This window comes from Barbatula barbatula (assembly GCF_947034865.1).
Source record: "Barbatula barbatula genome assembly, chromosome: 24".
NCBI classification, from domain to species: domain Eukaryota; kingdom Metazoa; phylum Chordata; class Actinopteri; order Cypriniformes; family Nemacheilidae; genus Barbatula; species Barbatula barbatula.
In genome coordinates, this window is record NC_136787.1 from 4,434,727 (window position 1) to 4,454,513 (window position 19,787).

At 40.4% G+C, this 19,787-nt stretch overlaps 1 protein-coding gene across 4 annotated transcripts in view; it reads right to left on the reverse strand.

The window, feature by feature from the left end:
- erbin (erbb2 interacting protein) overlaps positions 1-19,787 on the reverse strand; it is a 61,689-nt gene that overhangs the window by 18,472 nt on the left and 23,430 nt on the right. For all 4 annotated transcript variants that reach the window (XM_079448425.1, XM_079448424.1, XM_079448423.1 and 1 more), the window contains exons 2-10: positions 13,819-14,026; positions 12,736-12,853; positions 10,797-10,875; positions 10,625-10,714; positions 10,162-10,218; positions 7,664-7,727; positions 7,360-7,434; positions 4,139-4,283; positions 2,910-2,982 (exon numbers count right to left, since the gene is read on the reverse strand). In XM_079448425.1, coding sequence (XP_079304551.1) covers positions 2,910-2,982; positions 4,139-4,283; positions 7,360-7,434; positions 7,664-7,727; positions 10,162-10,218; positions 10,625-10,714; positions 10,797-10,875; positions 12,736-12,853; positions 13,819-14,007 — 890 coding nt within the window. In that variant the 5' untranslated portion in view covers positions 14,008-14,026. The remainder of the gene's footprint in view (positions 1-2,909; positions 2,983-4,138; positions 4,284-7,359; positions 7,435-7,663; positions 7,728-10,161; positions 10,219-10,624; positions 10,715-10,796; positions 10,876-12,735; positions 12,854-13,818; positions 14,027-19,787) is intronic.

Here is a 19,787-nt window from a genome sequence, read left to right on the forward strand (position 1 = left end):
CATCAGACATGGATCAGATTTGGAATCAGATGCATTTTATAAGTGTAATGTGGTTGAACAGCGACAGGATGTGTTTGGTAACATACTACCAGCCTGACATTACAGGAAACCAATATAAATAACTTCAAAGCATGCTAGTGGTTTCAGCATTACCTTACAAGATGAACTCAAAAAAGCTTTACGTCAACCTACAAATAATTAAAATATATACAGTTTGATTCACACACACAGCTTTGTGGACCATGACAGTTGGATTCTTTGAAGTCGCATCATGAGAGAATTTAAGATTATAGACTCAATCAAATTGACTATTAGACTAAGTCAGAAGCCGAAAGAAAGTGACACGCACATCTACATTAATACAGTAATGAAATGGAAGTGATCAGACATGAGAATAAGGCTTAAAGTGTTAAAGTGGCATGTGCTGTTACTGGATGTGAGTAGCACCTGCTGCTCGGCAATCCCATAATGCACATTGACTAGAAACGAGTCTCTTGTGACTTCCTGCCCATGTGGAGCTTTCTAAATGATTCGCTTAATGATGATGGCAGTTCGCTAGGTTTTGTATCAAAACAACCCAGACCGAAATGAAAGCTTAACAGCGTTTCATCAGTGTGCTTTACAACCCTGACTGGGATTAAAACCCAATCCTTGCAATCACATCTTCGTAATCCCTGCTGGTGCATTTTCTTAACCCCGGAGTAGGAAATCTCATCTAACATAAGGGATAACTGGCATGTTTGGAAACAAGCTCAGAAAAAGAGGAGGCGAGAACGAGGGGCAACTGTTTTTTTTTGATGGATATAACACAGTCTGTTTCCCTCTCTGTGAGCCCATATGGACGAGTGCTTTTCTTCCTCACAGGCCTGTTTCAAAGCCGACTGGTTTTCTGTTTCTGTCAGACAGAGGCTCATGGTTCTGCTCACTTCGTCTAGTAAAATGAAATTGGTTTAATCCATTTCCACCGTTCAGCTGCATTTTGGGGGCACGTAAGGCAAGCGTTTTAAAATGCTTGAAAATTACGCCACTATCATATTTGTGTAAACCATGAATATGTGAATGTGTGATCTTGACAACCAGAACAACAATGGCAGACTACGGGACTGTTTGTGCTACTTAAAATACTGAGTTTAAAGATTTACTGCATCACTATGAGCAACATTCATTGTTTACATATTTGGTCATCTTGATTCTTGTATTTACTGCATTATGGGCTCTAGACTGCTATTTCCTACTGGTTGCACTGGTGGAACTCGCTTTCTCAGCTGGTCGCACCCATTTCACAGTGATCATAATGACCTTGCATAATGACCTCAGTTGATGAATCGTTCTGTTAATTTGTCTTACTCCGATTATGCTTAATAAACTGATACCGTGCCAGTCATGTAAACGCATGAAACGGTTTCCTTTTATCGTGGAATAAATGGCGTAAGTAAAACCCGCTCGGCAGGTCATTGCTCTGATTTCGGGCTGCATATTAACGCCTTCACCTGTTTTCTCTCAGTTTTGTTTATGTGCGCATGTCTGACAGTGCAGTAGTAAAAGTCCCAAACGGAAGCCGGCAAGTCTCATACTTCCATGTAAACGCGGTTTTCTGTGTAGCTGTTTTAACACGTGAAAACAGCTTTCCTTTTAAGCTGTTTCTTATAGATACGTGTTTATTTTGTGCATGTAAACGCACTCACTCTGTCTTTTAAAATATAGTCGGCTATAGACCGCTTCATATTTACACTTGCGTTTGATTATATATGCACTGCGCGCTCGTAGGGAGGGGCAAATCTAATTGGTTAAAGCCACAATGTGGTAGAATTTTGTTGTGTAGGATCCAAAAATCACTTGCACGGTGTGATATATCTCATGCAATTGTGTACTTACATTATCACCAATGTTCCAAAGAATAAGCAAACCCAGTAAATTCTTAACTTTTTAAAATAATGGCCTGTCCCATGTCTCCCTTGTATTTGTCGCATATCAGTGACTTAATATCCGCTGCTCCAAAATACCCTCAGTTTCCGGTTGGAGAAACTACGGCAACACGCAAATCAGCATCTGTATAACCACCGTACACAACATACATAGCATTACATTCCACGTTTCTTGCAAGCGAATTTCTAACGATGACATAAAATGAAATTCCTTAATTTCCTCGTCCGTGAGCATGATGGGCGATCTCCATATGCCTCTGGATGGTGAAAATGACATGTCCCATAATTCCACTCTCCTACATAACGTAATTTAGCTTCGCGTTTTGTTGTTGTTTTAAAAGTGTGCCATCTAGCGGTCCAAATTTACATATAGTGGCTTTAACAGGCAGAGGTTTTCCTGTGTCAATAATGGTGTTCGGTGGTGGGTGACCACCATGGTCATCCACAGTTAAAAGTACCCTACTCGTGAACTGCAAGGCCAATAAATCCAAAATAAAAGCAAAGACAAGTCGTATTTGTTATTTTATAAAGTTGTTATTCTTTTGTTAACTTTCAACTTATATATTGGCTATGAAATGTTCTGACAATCTTCACAATCCTCCTTTATTGCCCTCTTTGCAAAAAGCTAGCCTTCATTTGCAAAACCTTATTTGACATTTTATGCATTTGGCAGATGCAATCCCTGGGATCGAACCCCATGACCTTGGCGCTGGTAGAGCCATGCTCTAACCACTGAGCTTACAGGAAGGTTTTTTAAGTCGTTTAAACAACAATTCCAGTCTGAGGTAGAGGGGTTTTGCTTTACTTTTACCACATTCAATTTAATTCAATTACATTAGCAGAACCTGGTAAACTTAGCCATTGCCAAACTTAGCCCCTAAAACCAGGACAGAAAATGTAAGTACGCACATTCATGTGTTAAATATAACCGGTGTGGTTTAAATTCAGTTCATCATGCGGCTGGAAAAAACTGTGTTCACTCACCCTCCAATCGTGTCAGGGAGGTACATGAGCTGGTTATCATCCACCTTTAGAGAAGACAGTCTTTTCAGTGAACCTGTGGATACAGAGAGAAAGAGAATGACTTTGTAATGCATGACAATTTACACTGATGCATTCAGTAAATGAAAATTCTTAATTCAAGACAATAAGACCATGCCGATCTTCAGGAAAAGGAAGTAAAGGATTTCTTGAAGAAAATTGACTCGCATGCTGAACATTCACATATTCATTGAAAAACCATGAGAGGCACAAATGAGTTTTTTGCTGATGCCGAGCACCTCCGAGGCTAGAAAAAAAACCACTCACTGAGCTCTAAAATGGATTTCATTAAGCGTTGAGCTGGGGGTGTCATTTCACAGCGAGCCTCGTGTTGAAGGGCCGTGTGGCTCGGCCTTCTCATTAGTGACTGTGCGACTGGGCAATTCATTTGGTAATGAGACCATATAACTGCATTACCCATAATCCTCCAGTGCATTGACACATCTAACCTGTTCATTTGTTACAAAACAGATTAAAATTGAAACTAGCACAGCCTTGAAATCCAAAATGGAGGAGCAGGCCTTTTAAGTTTATTTCATAGTTTAAATGAGATTCTGGCTTCAAAAGCGTTTAAATAAATAACAGAGTTTAATCTGTAATGAACCCAAAAACATACGTTTTAAAGGGGGTAGTTTACCTAAAATCTAATTCCTGTCATCATTTACTCACGCTCATGTCTTCCAAACCTGTATGACTTTTTGTCTTCTGCAGAACACGGAGGATATTTTGAAAAACTTAACAAACAATACCGGTTGACTTCCCTTGTGTGGACATAAAACCACTGTGACAGATCTTTTGTGTTCCACAGAAGAAAGACTCATATACAGGTTTTCGCCCATATGAGGGTGAACAAATGTTGACATTACTTCACATACGTATAGAGTCAAAGGTATGTTGACTCATTTCAGTGAACTCATGGTTTCCCATTGAGAACGAAACCCAATTCCACACCACACAATGATATTTGAAAGAATTCTGTGATGATAACCACATAGTGTCTCATTCATGTCCGGAGCAAAAATGGCATTAAAGGATTAAACAAAGTTGAATACTGTTTAGAGGCGGGCTGTGTTCAAATACCTTTCCCATTGTGTATAATAGCAAAAGTGACGTTTGTCTTGATTGTTAATGGGGTTTGCCATATTATTGTTATGGCTTTGTGTGTTTGTTACCTATAGAACCCGGCAGCTGCCCCAGAGCGTTGTTGGACACTAGAAGATCCTGCAGGTTTTCACATCCAGATATCTTCTCATCCACCATTTCAATGTTGTTCTTGGAGACGTCCAGGTAGCAGAGCTGCTTCAGTGCCCCAATCATCTGCGCACAAAACAACACGACTTACTCTAATCATGTAGATCAGTCATCCTCAAAAGGCGGACCGCGGTACGGATTCGGTCCTTTGCCATGTTCCATCCGGACCGCCAGACATAGCCTAATAAACCATTTAAAGCTTTGGACTATTTTGGTCGTCTAAATTGAGCCGCGTGTCTTCACAACGGAGAATCACATCACGGCCGCTCTCGGGATAAATTATGTAATTCATCTTTTGCTGCTATATCCTCAAATATCTTCATTCAGCTTAATTTGAACCATTTTCGCTCTGTGCGCACAGCTTCGTGCAGACACGCAGAGCAAATAAATGGACACACAACAGCAAACAAAAGGCAGCGAATCTTCAAGCATTGGTATCCCTTAGTCTGTTTACTGTGCTATAGGTCTCCAACCTTTCAACCAGATTTATGATATTTTCTCAACCGTAACGTTTTTATCTTCATTTAGCATAAGCATTATTAGTCAGGATGTAAACATTTGTGACCCAGGCTAACATCTCATAATCGAAATTATTATTATAACAAGCATCAAAGATTCATTTCAAGCATTAATTTCACTACGATTTTGGTATTATTCAGTCAATATTGAAGATATTGTTATATTTTCACAGAATATTCTGTAGGATGATTTAATGAAGGACTTTTGCTGGGGTTTCACAAGCAGATTCGCATTTTGTAATGAACAACGTTTTAATAGGGAAATTATTTAAAGAAAGAAGTAGTTCTGGTATGAAAGTGAATAGGTGACAATGGAAAGGCTCATTTAGTTAGTAACTGTGTTTTCTGTCTATGATTTTATTTGTTTTATTACATTTGCTGTTTGCATGTTGTCAGTAGTATTTATTATCGGACTTCTATTAAGAGGGCATAAACCTAAAACCACAGAGCCGGACCTCTTGGAACTTAAATTGAATAACCCTGATGTAGATACATTTTACCAAACCTCATGAAGTCTGTTTACACCACAAGTGCAATTTCACATTCTCAACAGGCTTTGAAGGATGTGGCGCTTTCAGTGAAAGAAAATAATGACTAACAGCATTTGAGGAGATGGGGTATGAGGTCAAGATAAATGACTGAAAGCCAAAGGCAAGACGTGAACTGGTTAAATACATCACCAAGACTTCAGGGCAGACCGTAGCTGCGACCTCCACCACAGGGCATTCCTCAACAGCCCTTCCAAGTCTTTCCAAGAACCAAATCTAGGAGCACTTAGAAATCTAACTAGGCCAGCATCGCTATATTGCTCCCTGAACTCTCTGTTAGTCGCTTTGGATCAAAGCGTCTGCTAAGTGACTAAATGTAAAAGAAAGCAAACAACAATGTCACGTTACCACAGAACTTGTCTATCCGGATAGAGTAACAGCAGAAGGGCTCTAATTTCTCCAAACCAGTAGTATTTGTTCGCCCACGGCATTTGTAAGTTACTGGAAATGTTACAACTTATCATTGATGAAAATTGGCATCAAATAGATAACATTTTAAACTCATTTTAACAGTAAAGTGATCACCACCCATACAGGACTTTACTTTGGATGCATCGGGGGGGACCAATTAGAAGTTATCTGTCTAAACCTCGCTCAATACTGTTGATTCATCACCACCGGCGCTAGCCGCTCTCCTGGGTACGGCATAAGAAGCTTAATCGTAAGCGTTCAAAACCGGAGAGAAATTGAATTCTGTGAAGAGAGAACCATATGGCCGCACGGCCTTGCACAAGGACACACTGTGCAGGCTGTAAGCCGGTCTCTCCGGTCACATGAAGGAGGTCATGGTGTCACCCTGATATTCAGGCCATTTGGAGTTTTAGCCGATTTCGCAGCCTTGTTCAAGAGGGTGTCCCGAATCTATTGGGCGCTCTATAATCCAAATCCACAATTACTGTCAGTGCACACAGCGGCGAGCTAATGCTTTGATTTCGACCTATTTCAAAGAAACAGCGGTCTGGAAAGAAGCTCAGCGTTCTCGTAGGAATGTCTAAGAGTTCGGATTTACACCATAGGTCATGTTTAGAATGAAAGGCCTGTCTGGTTCTCTTCAATACAATATTTGATTTCTGCAGAAGGCCTCCATTGTGAATCTCAAGCAAAACAAATATCATGCAAATTGTTGCATGAAAGCAATGCTAAGGACAAATGAAAACAGAAGTTTGTTCCATTTCACATTCTGACTAATTATTAAAGGCAGGGTTAGTGTTTTTTCAAGTTGGGTGGAGGTACCAATACAAACTTTTAGCCAATCAGCAGTAAGGGGCGTGTCCGCTCATGAGACACGTAAGGACCCGCGGTACTATGGCGAAGTCTTTTAACGGAGATACACCAACAACTGCAATACTACGGTGAAGGCTTTCCCGCAGAGAGACGTCGTAGAGCAAGATCGTCTCAAAATGACCCTTGAGGAGGTTGCTGTGATTCGGATCAGTATGCGAGTCACATTGGTTTTGTTGTTTGTCGGAACCAAGATCTGTTGTTGTTGTAGTAATATTAGCTGTGTGACGGAGCAGTTTTGAGCGTCATTGTTTATCTGGAACAGTTTGCTGCTTGTGTATACTAGTGTCGTCTTCGTTTATTTGATTCATTTGCGTGGTCCAAGCTATTATAAAGCTAAGCATGCCTGCGTTGCACGACACGTTCGAGGGTCTTTCATTCATTTTGGAAACAACTTATTAAAATGTACACACGTCACATTTCACGATGACCTGCGAACATAAAAATTTTCCCAAAAAGTGTCTCATGAACCTCTTACATTGAAATCTACGTTCGTGTTGCCTGAGCTTCATGACCGTCAAAATTTGACTTCATAAATATGCACAAAAAAAAAGCATTTTAAACATCCTGGTGCAGTTGGCGACTTCATAAGAACCAAAACGCTGCTGTCCATCTTAAATCTTGCATCTCCCGGTTTCATGATTTTTCTTTTTTTGACATAAATCATTGTTATTAGTCAACCTTTACGTTTGTCCCTAGGTTATGTATAAAGTGTCAACTTCGACGACACAGTATTTAATCATTTAAAAAGCACACCATGTAGAGTTCATTCACAAAATCTAACCAAACACTCACCCCGGGTAAAAATGTCAGTTTGTTTCCGTCCATCCACAGCTCTCTGATTCCGTTGAGCTGCTCCAAAACCTCAGGCTACAGAGAGCGAGACACACACACACATTCTCAGTGAGAGGAAATCCGCTATGGCTTTAATGAATACTATTAAAGGAGGCAGTATATTAGATGGATGCTCAATGAGAGCGTCTGCATTCACTGTCCATCAATCTGACACCTGGCCGCATTGAGAGCTGTGATGCAAGCGCAGCTGAGAAAAAGACTGTGGTACTGCGTACAACACCTGAAAGAGGCAGGTGCGACTCACCACTTCAGTGAACTCATTGCTCCCCAGATCCAGACGCTCCAGCTGCGTGAGCTTATGCATGCTCCTGCAAACACACATTGCACACGTTACTAACACTTATAACCCTGGATTTAAGCTTTGCACACAAACATACATCTGGGTGGTCGTCGGTTTAGACAAACTATCAGTGTGACGGGCATCATGCTGGGCAGCATCCGCAACTTTTCTTTTTAAAGTGCACATGCGATTATTATCACGAGGCACACGAATGGCAGACAAAGACATTTATTGAATGGGCAAAAACTGCTAATCTTCTCATTGGCTGCTTTAAAATGCTTAAAATGCCATTGCCAATAAAACACTTTATTAATTGACACACAAATATAATATCCAAGGTCAAATACACATAACAAGCTGAAGCAACAGAGTTTACGGTGGCGCAGCGGTCACAGATTGATTCATAATAGAAACAATTGTATAAAGCTGTTAGAAAAAAAGAAAAAAAAAATATTTAATGTTTACAACTGGGATGTAATCGAACGCGTAAAAAGTTTTTTGGGCATTTCTTAAACATTGTATTATATATTACTATTGAGGGAGCTAAAACACAAAATAATAAGCGAGTGGGGATCGGGAAATGATGTTAAATCAGATTCAAACCGGTTTGGCCGTCACAGCATAACGGCTCCACATGTCAGATCACGTGTGTCTATAACACTGTGTGTTTATTGTCTTATTGTTATTCAGGAAAACTGACTTATCCAGTCACACGCTTAGAAAAATGTATGACTGGAACAAATAATTGAAAGCTGCGGTGCGTAATAGGAAAAATCTTTTGCCTAACCCTGACAGAGATAATAATGAATTATAAGCTGAGCTGTCAGGTGTGATTTCACAGGAATTGTTGGTGAGACATCATTTGAGTTTTAAACAGATACGGTGATTGACAGACAAAAGTTACAAATTGAAGCCTGGTTGCCAGGTTTGCAGTTTTCCTGAGGAATTGGGCGGTAGGCACAGATGGTTATAGTGGCAATAACATAGCTGTTATCTGGCCTAAACTTAACTTCCGATAGACCTCGGGAAAGAATCAATAACTGTCTAGTAGTTTTACTTTAATTTAATACAATTAATATACAATAAAATATTAATATACTGTAAATAAACTGTTATATTATAATCAAACACAGACCGGAAGTTAACTTGGGGCCAGGCGTGACATATTTGAGTTTTTGGGATGTCGGGGTCACTGGGCTAGTTTTGATACGCCATTGTGCTGATTTTGTTACGCAGACCTGGCAACCCTGATAGCAACTTTAACTTCAAACCAGTGGAAGCTCCAGTTTTTCCTGGTCCTATCTACACATCTAATGTTTCGTAATAAAAGAACGTCATATTGGATATTCTTTAGTCCTGTGAATTAAACCATGTCATGTACTTCTACACTCCCGCTCCAAATCTGTCTATAAGCACATAAACACAAGTGCTAATCTCTGTGTCCAACCCTGGACTAACATGAACAAGGAGGGTAGGTTTGGTTTAGGGTGGAGTGTAAAACAACTGGTTTGCTCATACGTGGGCACAGATCAACTCTAGCCTACAGTCATATCGTAAACACAGAGAAAACAGAAGAACTGCATACCTAAATAAAGGGAATTATGTACCGCCGATACGATAAACTCAGACTTGATTGTATTTTATCAATGAAAGTATTGTATCGTAAGGCAGCGAGAGACAAAGACTAGATGCGTTCTAGCTGTGTGACGGTGTGAGGGCTTCATTCATCGAGAGTTAAAGAATGCCAACTCGGTGACTCCAAGAGTGCCGAGCAATCCACAGCTCATCTGTATGACAGACACACACACAGTGAAAACAAGTCTCACAATAATCGTCCGAGCAAGAGTCACAGCACACGGCTGAATCTTAAGAGCTATAAAGTTCAACAATAAAGTTTAATGATAGTAAATGAGTAAGCCATGCGTGTGAGGGCAGCTTTCTCTCTCTTGCTCTGATTATATCGGTTTATGTTATTCTGGTATACTTCCTGATGCAGTACAAAGTCTAAGCATGTGTTCCTGGACAGTTGCTGGAGGGTTCTGGTTGGTTGGAAGTCTCTTACGTTGTGTTCAATCCAACCAACCAAAAATTCATTCAATTATTACCTTGAAGCAAACTGAGTTTGTGGCATCCTGACATCAAACACGCGAGGCTCGTGTGGTTCTACAGACAAATGATGCAAGACCGACTGCCCGACCCATTTCTTTCCCTTTCTGTGGTTTTCGTACAAAAAAGCAAACAAATGAGCCCTCGCTTGATGCAATATCATCTCCAGAGCCAGAAACGCTTATAAAACCTGTCGCAGCATGCTACTGGAGTGTCTCTTACGTAAGGTTAAGATAAGATGCCACGGAGAAAGAGGGAGACGCTCGTCTGTATTATAATGCGGTTATCAAAAGGGCTGCAGCAGCGCGGATCAACGTTTAAATATTTTACAAATTCAATCCCGATGCGGCACCTACTTTGGCAACATCTTTAGCTGGTTCTCCCGCAGCTCCAGGATCTGCAGCTTGGTTAGTCTGAGAAACAGAGAGAGAAAAATGAATTGAAACTTCATAAAGTGAGAGTGCACACTGTATGCAGCAAAGTAATAAAGGATCCTGTGTGTCCTCAAATGAACTGCTGGTATGAAACGAACACACCTAGCATGGGCGATCTACTAAAGGCTGTATGTAGCGTATATACCGCGTACGCATGACATCTGTAAGTTAGACCCTTGGCGAGTGCGTGTAAAAAAGTCAAACCTTCTTATGTTTGGGAGAGAAGTCATGTTTGTTGTACATTACATTTTAATGTAATACATACTTCATCCGATCGTGTATCGAGACGCTGTCTGAACTGAAACAAAAGCTTGGTTTATCTTGTTCTCTCTTAGACCGAGCAGAGTTCAACAGGTGTGTTAATGAGTCCGTGTGCATGTCTGACCTGCCGAAGCTGGCCGGTAGGAACTCGAGGAAGGCATCGTTCAGGTAGAGCTGCGTCAGACTGAGAAGCTGCGTGAAACCTTCAGGGAGCCTGTAGAGACGCGACAGTGGTTCCATGACATCACCAGACATGCAGACACACAAAGTTCATCTCTAATATCTCGTGTACTTACTTGGATATAGGGTTAACGCTTGCTTCTACTATTGCCAGGACTTTACAGTTCTTGATATTTTCAGGAAACTCTTGGATGCCTGAAATGTCAAACAAAAATCATCGTATTAGCTACTGATTTCATGTTTGTTGCGATGAATCGCATCCAGATTAAAAGTTTGTTTTTATTCTTTAACATACATAAACATGTATATATTTAGGAATTATTTGCATGTATATATTTATATATCATTTTTATATTAAATGTATTTTTATATTTTGCATTTCTCTTAAATATAAGCATGTACATGTATGCGATAATAAATACAAAATCCATATGCACATTACACAATATTACGGAAACACAAAAAAAATTTATGGATACGATTAATCACGATTAATCGTTTAACAGCCCTAGTTTGTTTCTACTCCGATCTCATCTGAAATCAAAGAAACTGCATTTTCAATCGAATTATATGTTTGCATTTAACCGCAATTCATTGAGGAAACTGAGGATAAGAATTGCACGATAGATATATCGCCCAGCCCTAATGTAAAACCATTCCAAGAAATGCATGAGATCAGAAATACGTGTCATTTCAAATGAAGGCTTGTACCTAACTCTATATTCATTTTAATAACCAAAAATATGTTGCTATATTAGACTGTACTAGGTCTAAACTATGTCTTTAAAAAAAAACACTTAACAAACTTTGGCGCTAGCCTGCATACTTCCTGTCCTACTAATCACAGAAGCTATAGTTATGTTAAGATTTGCCGGATGCCGGATGTGAACTCTTAACTGCACGCACAGTAACCACAGGCGAGTCGGTTCTAACCCCAGCGCAGTGTGACTATCACGCTCCAGTTATTATATTTGAAAGTTTTGTAATTCCACTTATGAAACACTATAGACACAGAGCAAAAACAAAAACAAGCAGTTTGACAGGAAGGGAGTGACGATTATAAACCTGCAAACACATTTTTGCGTGGGTGCCAGCGGTGGTTACAGGGTGACGTACACAATCGTAAAAATGCTGAGTACAATACAAATGAACTAGTCACGTGATCGGGGTTCATAGGATGCTGTAGTGCGGTGCATCTTGAAATCCTAGACTCAAAGGGATGCAGTGATTCCCATCTGAACATCGTAACACTTGCATATCAGCGATTACGTACAGCTGTAATACTATTGCCAAATGTGAATGAAGCCTTTCAAGCTAGCATCCTAATTCTTATGTGACCTCGTGTGACAGATTGTAAATGTTCTACATAAGCAGCAACTCTGTTGTGGTAACTCTCACGCCAAATAGTGCACAACATAAGTAGTACACAATAGGCTTGACTGATGCTCACAATTTGTACACAGGAAGCTACCAGTGTCTCGCCATGACAACTCAGTCGTCTGCACTGGAAGTGATGCAGATGCTCCTCATCTCGAAATACACACTGACAATCGACCAATCCGCTGAGAGCATGACGCAACATCTCAGCAACAGTTAAATGGAAGGATGCTTTTTCAGTTTCCTTATTTATTTTCAAATGGACATCAATTGGTATGAAATCCTGCTTTGGGTGGCAGCTTTGCAGTGCATCAAAAATGGTAATTTGTCATGAATTCAAATAAAGACGCATCTCAACATAAAGCGTTAATTTAGTGAAGAAATGTGCTTGTGCTGAATAAATGCTATGTAGGCAGCCTTATGTATTTGATGCAAGTCGCCAAACTGCGAAAGCAATTCTAAACCAATGCTCAAAACATTCGACCTGGTTTATAAACAAGTTGTGCAGATTTTTGTGCTGCTGTGTGAAATAGGAACCATCGAGCTGAATTGAATTACAGTGGATAAGGGTACATGCACATATCAGGATGACTCTGCTTGTGTTATAGGTGGACTGATAGTGCAACTGGACCCCAAAGAGGAAAAAGAAAGAGGAGATGAATGGGCCGTTTTGCTTACTGTTCTTGCTGATGTCCAGCTCCTTGAGATTGATGAGGTTTGCCACGCCCGGAGGCAGGACCGTCAGATCGTTGTCTGGGAGACTCAATCTCTGAAGCAACTGGCAGTTGAAAAGTTGCTGTGATAAACAGAAAATGAAGAGAGAGAAAAGCACTGTGAGATCAAAAATTTGGAATATTCATTTGAATTGATCCAATGCAACGTCTTAACAGAACGACATCCTTTCACATTCAATAAATTCCTTCGAGAAAATAGAATCAATAGAAAATAATACATCTGGACCATGAGGGCACGTTTGATTTTGAAACTAAATAACTTCTGTTACAAAAATAGTTTGAGATTTTGTAGGTTTGATTCGTGTCTGTTTAATGAATAGACTTAAAGGGATGGTTTGACCAAATATGAAAATCCTTTTTCTTGTTCAACAGAAAAAACTAAGTTTTCCTACGATGGAAGTCAATGGGGTCCAAGAACTGTTTGGTTACAAGCATTCTTCCAAATATCTTTCTCTAAGTTCATCAGAACAAAGGGATAGTTCAATCGAAAATAAAATCTTTCTTCTACAGAACACAAAAGAAGATATTTTGAAGAATGTTGATAACCAAACAGCAGTAGCAGTCGCTGACTTCTATTGTATGGAAACAAAACCAATGATAGTGAATTGCAGCCATCGCTGTTCAATCAGCAACATTTTACAAATATCTTTTGATTCCTGCGGAAGAGTTAAACTCAAACAGGATTGACATGACAAGAGGGTGAGTAAATGATGACAATTTTCATTTTTGGGTGAACTATTGCTTTAAAGAAATTGTTCACGGGGACCGACGGTAATGGGTTACCGACATTTTTCAAAATCTCATCTTTTGTGTTTTGCAAAAGAAAGAAAATCACACCGTTTAAAATGAGAACATGACAGAATTTTCATTTTGAAGCCGTCCCTTTAAAACTCCCTAATTGTGTTCACCGACACATGTACAAGTCTTGCTGGTGGGATGTACAGCCAACTGATATACATCCAGGAGAACTGGATTAACGGACAATGTAAAAAAAAAATGAACTGTTCGAATTGGATTGAACTCGTACTTTGGGCAGCTCCTCAATCTGGTTGGCATCAAGGTAGAGCTCCTCCAGGGTCTTCTCAAAGCTGAAGATCTCTTTAGGGACCTGCTCCAGGCTGCAGTGCGAGTAATCCAGAGAAGTGACGGCCTCCTCCTCGCCCCGCAGGCAGCGGCAAGGCACCAGCCGCACGAACAAACTGCGCTTACTGCTCATCCTCGTGACAGCTCAGGCACTGGAGGAGAGAGAGAGAGAACATGATCATCTCATGAACATTAATTATTTAAGCATAGAAACACTGGGATACTTGATAGTGCTATCAAAACAGCTTGGTTACACACGCTGCGGAACATGTTTTTTTTTAGGGTTTCACCATTCACAGAGTAGGCATTGTGTGACAAAAAAACACACCAATTACTCGCCAGCGAGGACTGCGGTAGCATTAATGAAACCCATTTATATTCATGGTCTGCAAATTTTATTATAAAACGTATAATGGAGTTGGAGAATATCATGCACCTTTATTGGAGAAAAGCCCTCGGTTTTGTTTAAAAATGGGCAGCAATAGCAACAGCCCCGGACACAAGAGTTCTCTTGTGTTGTGATGCGTCACGAAGAGCCCTTCAATCTACATTTGGATTTTTTGCTACGTTTATTCAATAGAAATGTCCAGGGGCACCGCTAGCTGTTCTGGGCCCCCTGACTAAATTGTAGGCTGGGTCCTAGGTCCACTCGATATCACCTTCCAAAGTTGCACGGGCTATTTTTGCCTTACGTGTTAAAAATCCTCATCTTGCCAACGTCAAAGGATGTGACGTGGCGATATACGAAAGTAAATTGATGAAGCGCCGGTGTCTCATAATTATTCATGAGACTGTGATTTCTTGATCAACGACAAGACATTTCTCCTAATTATTCATGTCAGCGCCTGGTGTTTTTCTATCGGACCCTTCAGAGAGAGGCGTTCATGGCACATGATAGTAAGGTGATGGAAAAATGAAGAAAAGCAGAACACTTACAAGGAATTGAAAAAATACATATTCGGATAATTATGTATAAAAGTGTAGTTTTATATGAAATACACTACATGCGGTATATACGTGGGGGAAGGGCTTCTCCACCGAAAGTGATAAATACATGACGGTTGTTGAAAATGCGGTGCACGGAAACAGGCACGGATGGCCATTTGGAGCTTTTTTCAAAACGACAGTGAGGTAGACTGTACCTGAAAAGTGGAAGGGCACAAAGCCAAGTTACATGGATCATCCCAAGCAAAGTGTCTTAGGAAAAGAACACCATGTTGATACATGTAGTTCAAGGATCACACTTGGATGATTTAAATTTGCAACGTGCGTTTACCAGCTCAGATATTTTAACGCAAAGCTAAAACAGCCACAGAACAGAGAGACAGATGAAGTTTTAATGATGTTGGGCCATTAGACAATGTGCTGGACACAACAACACACAACAAACTATCAGACAAATGCGGCACAATAGAAAAATATCAATAGTTCATTCAGACTGAAAGTAAAAACACAGGCCCGAGACTCCGTTTGTCTTGGAGAGGGTCCAAGCACACCATTGTGTTTCCACAAACTGTGTCCTGATTACGTGGAGTTCTGAAGTATTGTGACCGGGCGTCTAGAGTATCCGCTTTCAGCCATGAATTTCTGCACACAAAAGCGCAACAGGGAAAAAACGCCTCAACTCGATCTCACTTTGTTATGGAATGTCGAAGGGAAGACGTGTGGGAAAATGTGTGAACGAGTTCCTCCTTGCAGTACCGTGAGTACCGTGTGCTGGTTCAGAGATCATGAAGAACGCTCGGTGAGGAAGGGCTGGATTACAAAACAGATTGTGGAATGTGGCTGCATCGAGGAGATCCTTGTGGAAAGAGTTTGGAGAATGTGACCTCTCCTCCTCCTTTTCATGGCCAGACAGACACAAGCTAACCCTTCACCAGACGCAATGTGTGGATAAATGTGTTTGGACTGAGGGCATCATTCACATCCAAACAATTATTTCTTCAAATGGCAAAAACCAAGTCACACTCTTGACCATTCATAAGACCAGCCAACATTTTCTTAGAATAACCAATGGTTTCTGCATGGCTATTCACAAATTCCACCGGTCTGATTCTTCATTTACTAAATTATGAAACAGCAGATTATAATGTTCATTTCTTAGTAAAGGAAGGCATCTAAAACTGTACAACATCCAGGTAAAGCTGGTGTGGTTATAACAGCCACAGTTGTGCCACTTTTACAGCAGTTGAGATTCAGATTGGGCTGACAGCGATAGCAAGTAAGAACAGACTGTCCACCGGAGGCCTCCTCTTATCAGTCATAATAAATACACACGCCTAGTGACATCGACTTGCACAAGAGTGCGCATGCATACACAGAGGGAAATGGGCGTGCTTGCCCTCAATGCAAGAGGGTTCAGGGTGGAGGGTTAGTGTTTCCCTTTCAACACACTGGCGGACAATGACAGCCAGATTCTGTTGGTACCAATTTGCCATAAGTTGCTGAAGTGAAAAACAGAGACGTGTGTTCTTTAGGGAGACCGCACCGAAAGCATTCGAATACAAGAGATATTCTTGCATGTGTACATTTTTTTGCTCGTTCTCACAGTCATCTCCAGTCCTACAGGGAAATCCATGCGTGTATAATTGAACCTTTGTCAGTGCGTGGGAATATACAGTTTTACTTCCCATTGGTGCCGACAACATCATGTGATGCATGCCATGTGATACAGTCCTCACTAAGGCTGCAAATGGCTTTAAATGCATATCGCAGTCTCCAAGGAGCAATGCAGCCCACCAGAATGAAAGTAATCAAAACCACATGGCCTTCAAGCTAAGACACCATTCACTTACCCTCACTTATCATATACACATAAAAAAAAAATCACCAGCTGTTTGTGTTCTGCAATTTCTCTTCGTGATGCATAAATTACACATACTGGGTTTATAAAATTACCAAGGGCACATTAGTAAGGCAAACATCACTATTATCATTGCTCACGTTAAGGAAGAAACCCATGCCAAAGTACTTCAGAACTCAATTTGCTTTTTCACTCTGAATACTTCAACAATTCTGGCAACCACCCAGAACACCATAGAAAACACAAATAACTGCATTACAGACAACTTCTGAGACCACACTAAACATTCCATTGTCTTTTATTAATACGCACTAGAATGCATTAAAACGCAAACTCCTGTTCAAGTTTGATGACCTGCAAATCTGTATCATGTGACAACGTGTGACCAATAAAAGATCGATATGCCACTGCGTGACCATTTCAGTTGGAGGGAATGCTAATGCTAATAATAACAATGGTTGTAAATCGCACAATCCAATATTGTACAATACAGCCTTAAAATAAGGAAAACAACAAAACCAACACAACTACATCAAATTTGATAGTGTAAATAAAAAACCCAATGACTCTTTTATCAAAGTTTTTCTGCTTGATGCCCAATGACGCAGAGCTCTGCGTGGAAATTCTATTGTGACTGCAGCATTCAAAACAACTTCGCACACCGCTTAGGAACACCCTGGCAACCCGTAACACTATAGCACCCTAGGAGAAAATATATATATATATACTTCTAACGCAATTGGTATTTTGTAATTATTATTTTATGCAACACGTAATTTTCAAGTTACCATAAATTCGCTATGTAATGATTGCTAAATTATCTCAAAATATTAAATATCTCATAAATGTATGAAGGCAATGGGATTACTTTATTTGAATTACTGTAATGATGAATATATATGCATTTGGAGCTTTGCCATATTTCGATCCCCATATAGGATGATCCAGTATATTTTTCCGTTTGTAAGACGATTACGCTACATCCCAGGACTACTTGTTCTTTTTTTGTCAAAACTGATTCTCCACAGATTATGAAGGCTTTAATATAATTAATGTAATATTTCTGTACGGCGGGTGGAGGGGGGTCCAGAAGAGATTTGCCAGCTGGCAGAAATTTCACATTAAATAGCCCTCCTAAACTCTTGGCACTCTTTCCTCTGCCAGTTCACCAGCAAACTACTTCCCATTGGACAGCCCTTAAATCCTTGGGTTACCACTGTTGCTATGGTTACGACCAGCCAGGCGGTGGGAGTACAACTAAGGTAACTGTGGCAGACGCTGCTGTAGCTACATTCCGCAGCGCAGCCCGAAACCTCAAGGTTATGGCCTCATATGGCATAAAAACAGACACTGTTGCAGCAAAAAAAACACCTGTGGGGTAAAGTCACACCCATGGAGTCCCACAGAAGAAGAGTAGGAAGTCAAGATATGCAGTGGGACTTGTTCACACACACGCTGGCATGGTAAAGGCAACGGCACTGCGATAGGGAGAGGTTTCATGGATCATTGACTAATGGATTTCTGTGTAATACAGTACAGAGACTTGTAGCTTATAAACAAAACAAGAAAAACAGTGTGACTTGAGACGTTAAGAGGAAACAGAGAACATGATCAAGAGGTTTACAAGGAAAGCAAATCCTAAAATGTGTCATTTGCTCCCACTCATGTCATTCCACACCGGTGCTATATAAACACAGCACTTCATCCGTTCTCTCATTTAAATAACAGATTTTTCCTATTTAAGACAATTTTTTTAAAGAAAAGTATTTTTCATGTTCATTTTAAAGTCATTTTGGGGATTTTTAGTAAATGACCAATTAGATTTTGTTCCATAAGCCAAATGCACAATTTTAATGCTGTTGTTGTTATTTACAGAGTAGGACATCTCCAGTCCTCATTCGCTTTCATCGTATCTATAAAACAACATTTGGGACATTATTAGAACACAAAGACATCAGGTAGAAAGTCATACGAGTTCAAACTGACATGAGGGACTGTTATTTCCTCTCCGAGTGAACAAGTGCTTAAAGCGGCGACCCGAGATCTGATCTGAAGATCAAGGGAGAAGATTCGGAGCGAATCGGAGGCTTTTTACAGTTCGTGGGAACTCGTTGACCCATTTTCTAGCGCTCTGTGGACCAACATCGAAGACCAATTAGACAACGCTCACATATTGAATACGACGTGGCTCTTCTCCCCTCCGTCCCTCCCCCAGCCTGCGGTTATCAGAGACTCACAACAGGAAGAGTCTGCCGGCGTCTCACTGATGCATAGCTCTGCTGTCCTCTCCAAGCCTGCGTGCGCTAGGCAAAACTGTGCACAGACGACGCCAAGAAACAGACACGTGGACAAGAATCAGCCCCTGTTAATGTGCACAGGCCTTTTCGTGGGTGCTGACGTACACATTTCTCAGTTCCCGATGGCAAGAAGAGAAATCTTTCAGATCCTCTCGGATACACACGAGAGAGGCAGCTCAATGGACCGACCGGAGGCGTCAAGAGTGTGAGACGTACAGTATCTTGTTAAAGATATTTATAGAAGAAACGGCAGTAGATTTCAGCGCATAGAGTTTGCATCTGAACACCGTTTTGATGTAGGAATGCCGGAGCGATGGATTCAAGAATCAGGCCATATTTAGAGGGTAGAGAGAAAACATCAAGCGTAACACTGAGAATACACAGTCTGGCGGGAAGTACTGAAAATAGCTGGATGTAGTACAAGTTGTCAATCTGAAGTTTAGATACGGCTCAGGAAATCTACATGACCTGGCACAGAAATGAAGAGCATCAATTCAATTCAAGTTTATTTATAGTGTTTTTTAAAAAGCTGCAATGTTTAAAAGCAGCTTTAGATGGAAAAAATAACTTCCAGTAAAAAGGGAAATTATTCAAAGTATGAATACAAATAAAGAAGAACACATGATTTCATTGCAAAACATGTGGAACTTTTACAGAGACTACAGGAAATGCATTCCGGGAATTAAAAACTTTTACTCAGTTTCACACAATTTTGAACATTTTCTACAAAACAAATCTCATTACCGTAACCATTTAAAAAGAGCAAAGCCATGTCCAAGCAATTTATGAATTACTCAAATAATTCAACATGAA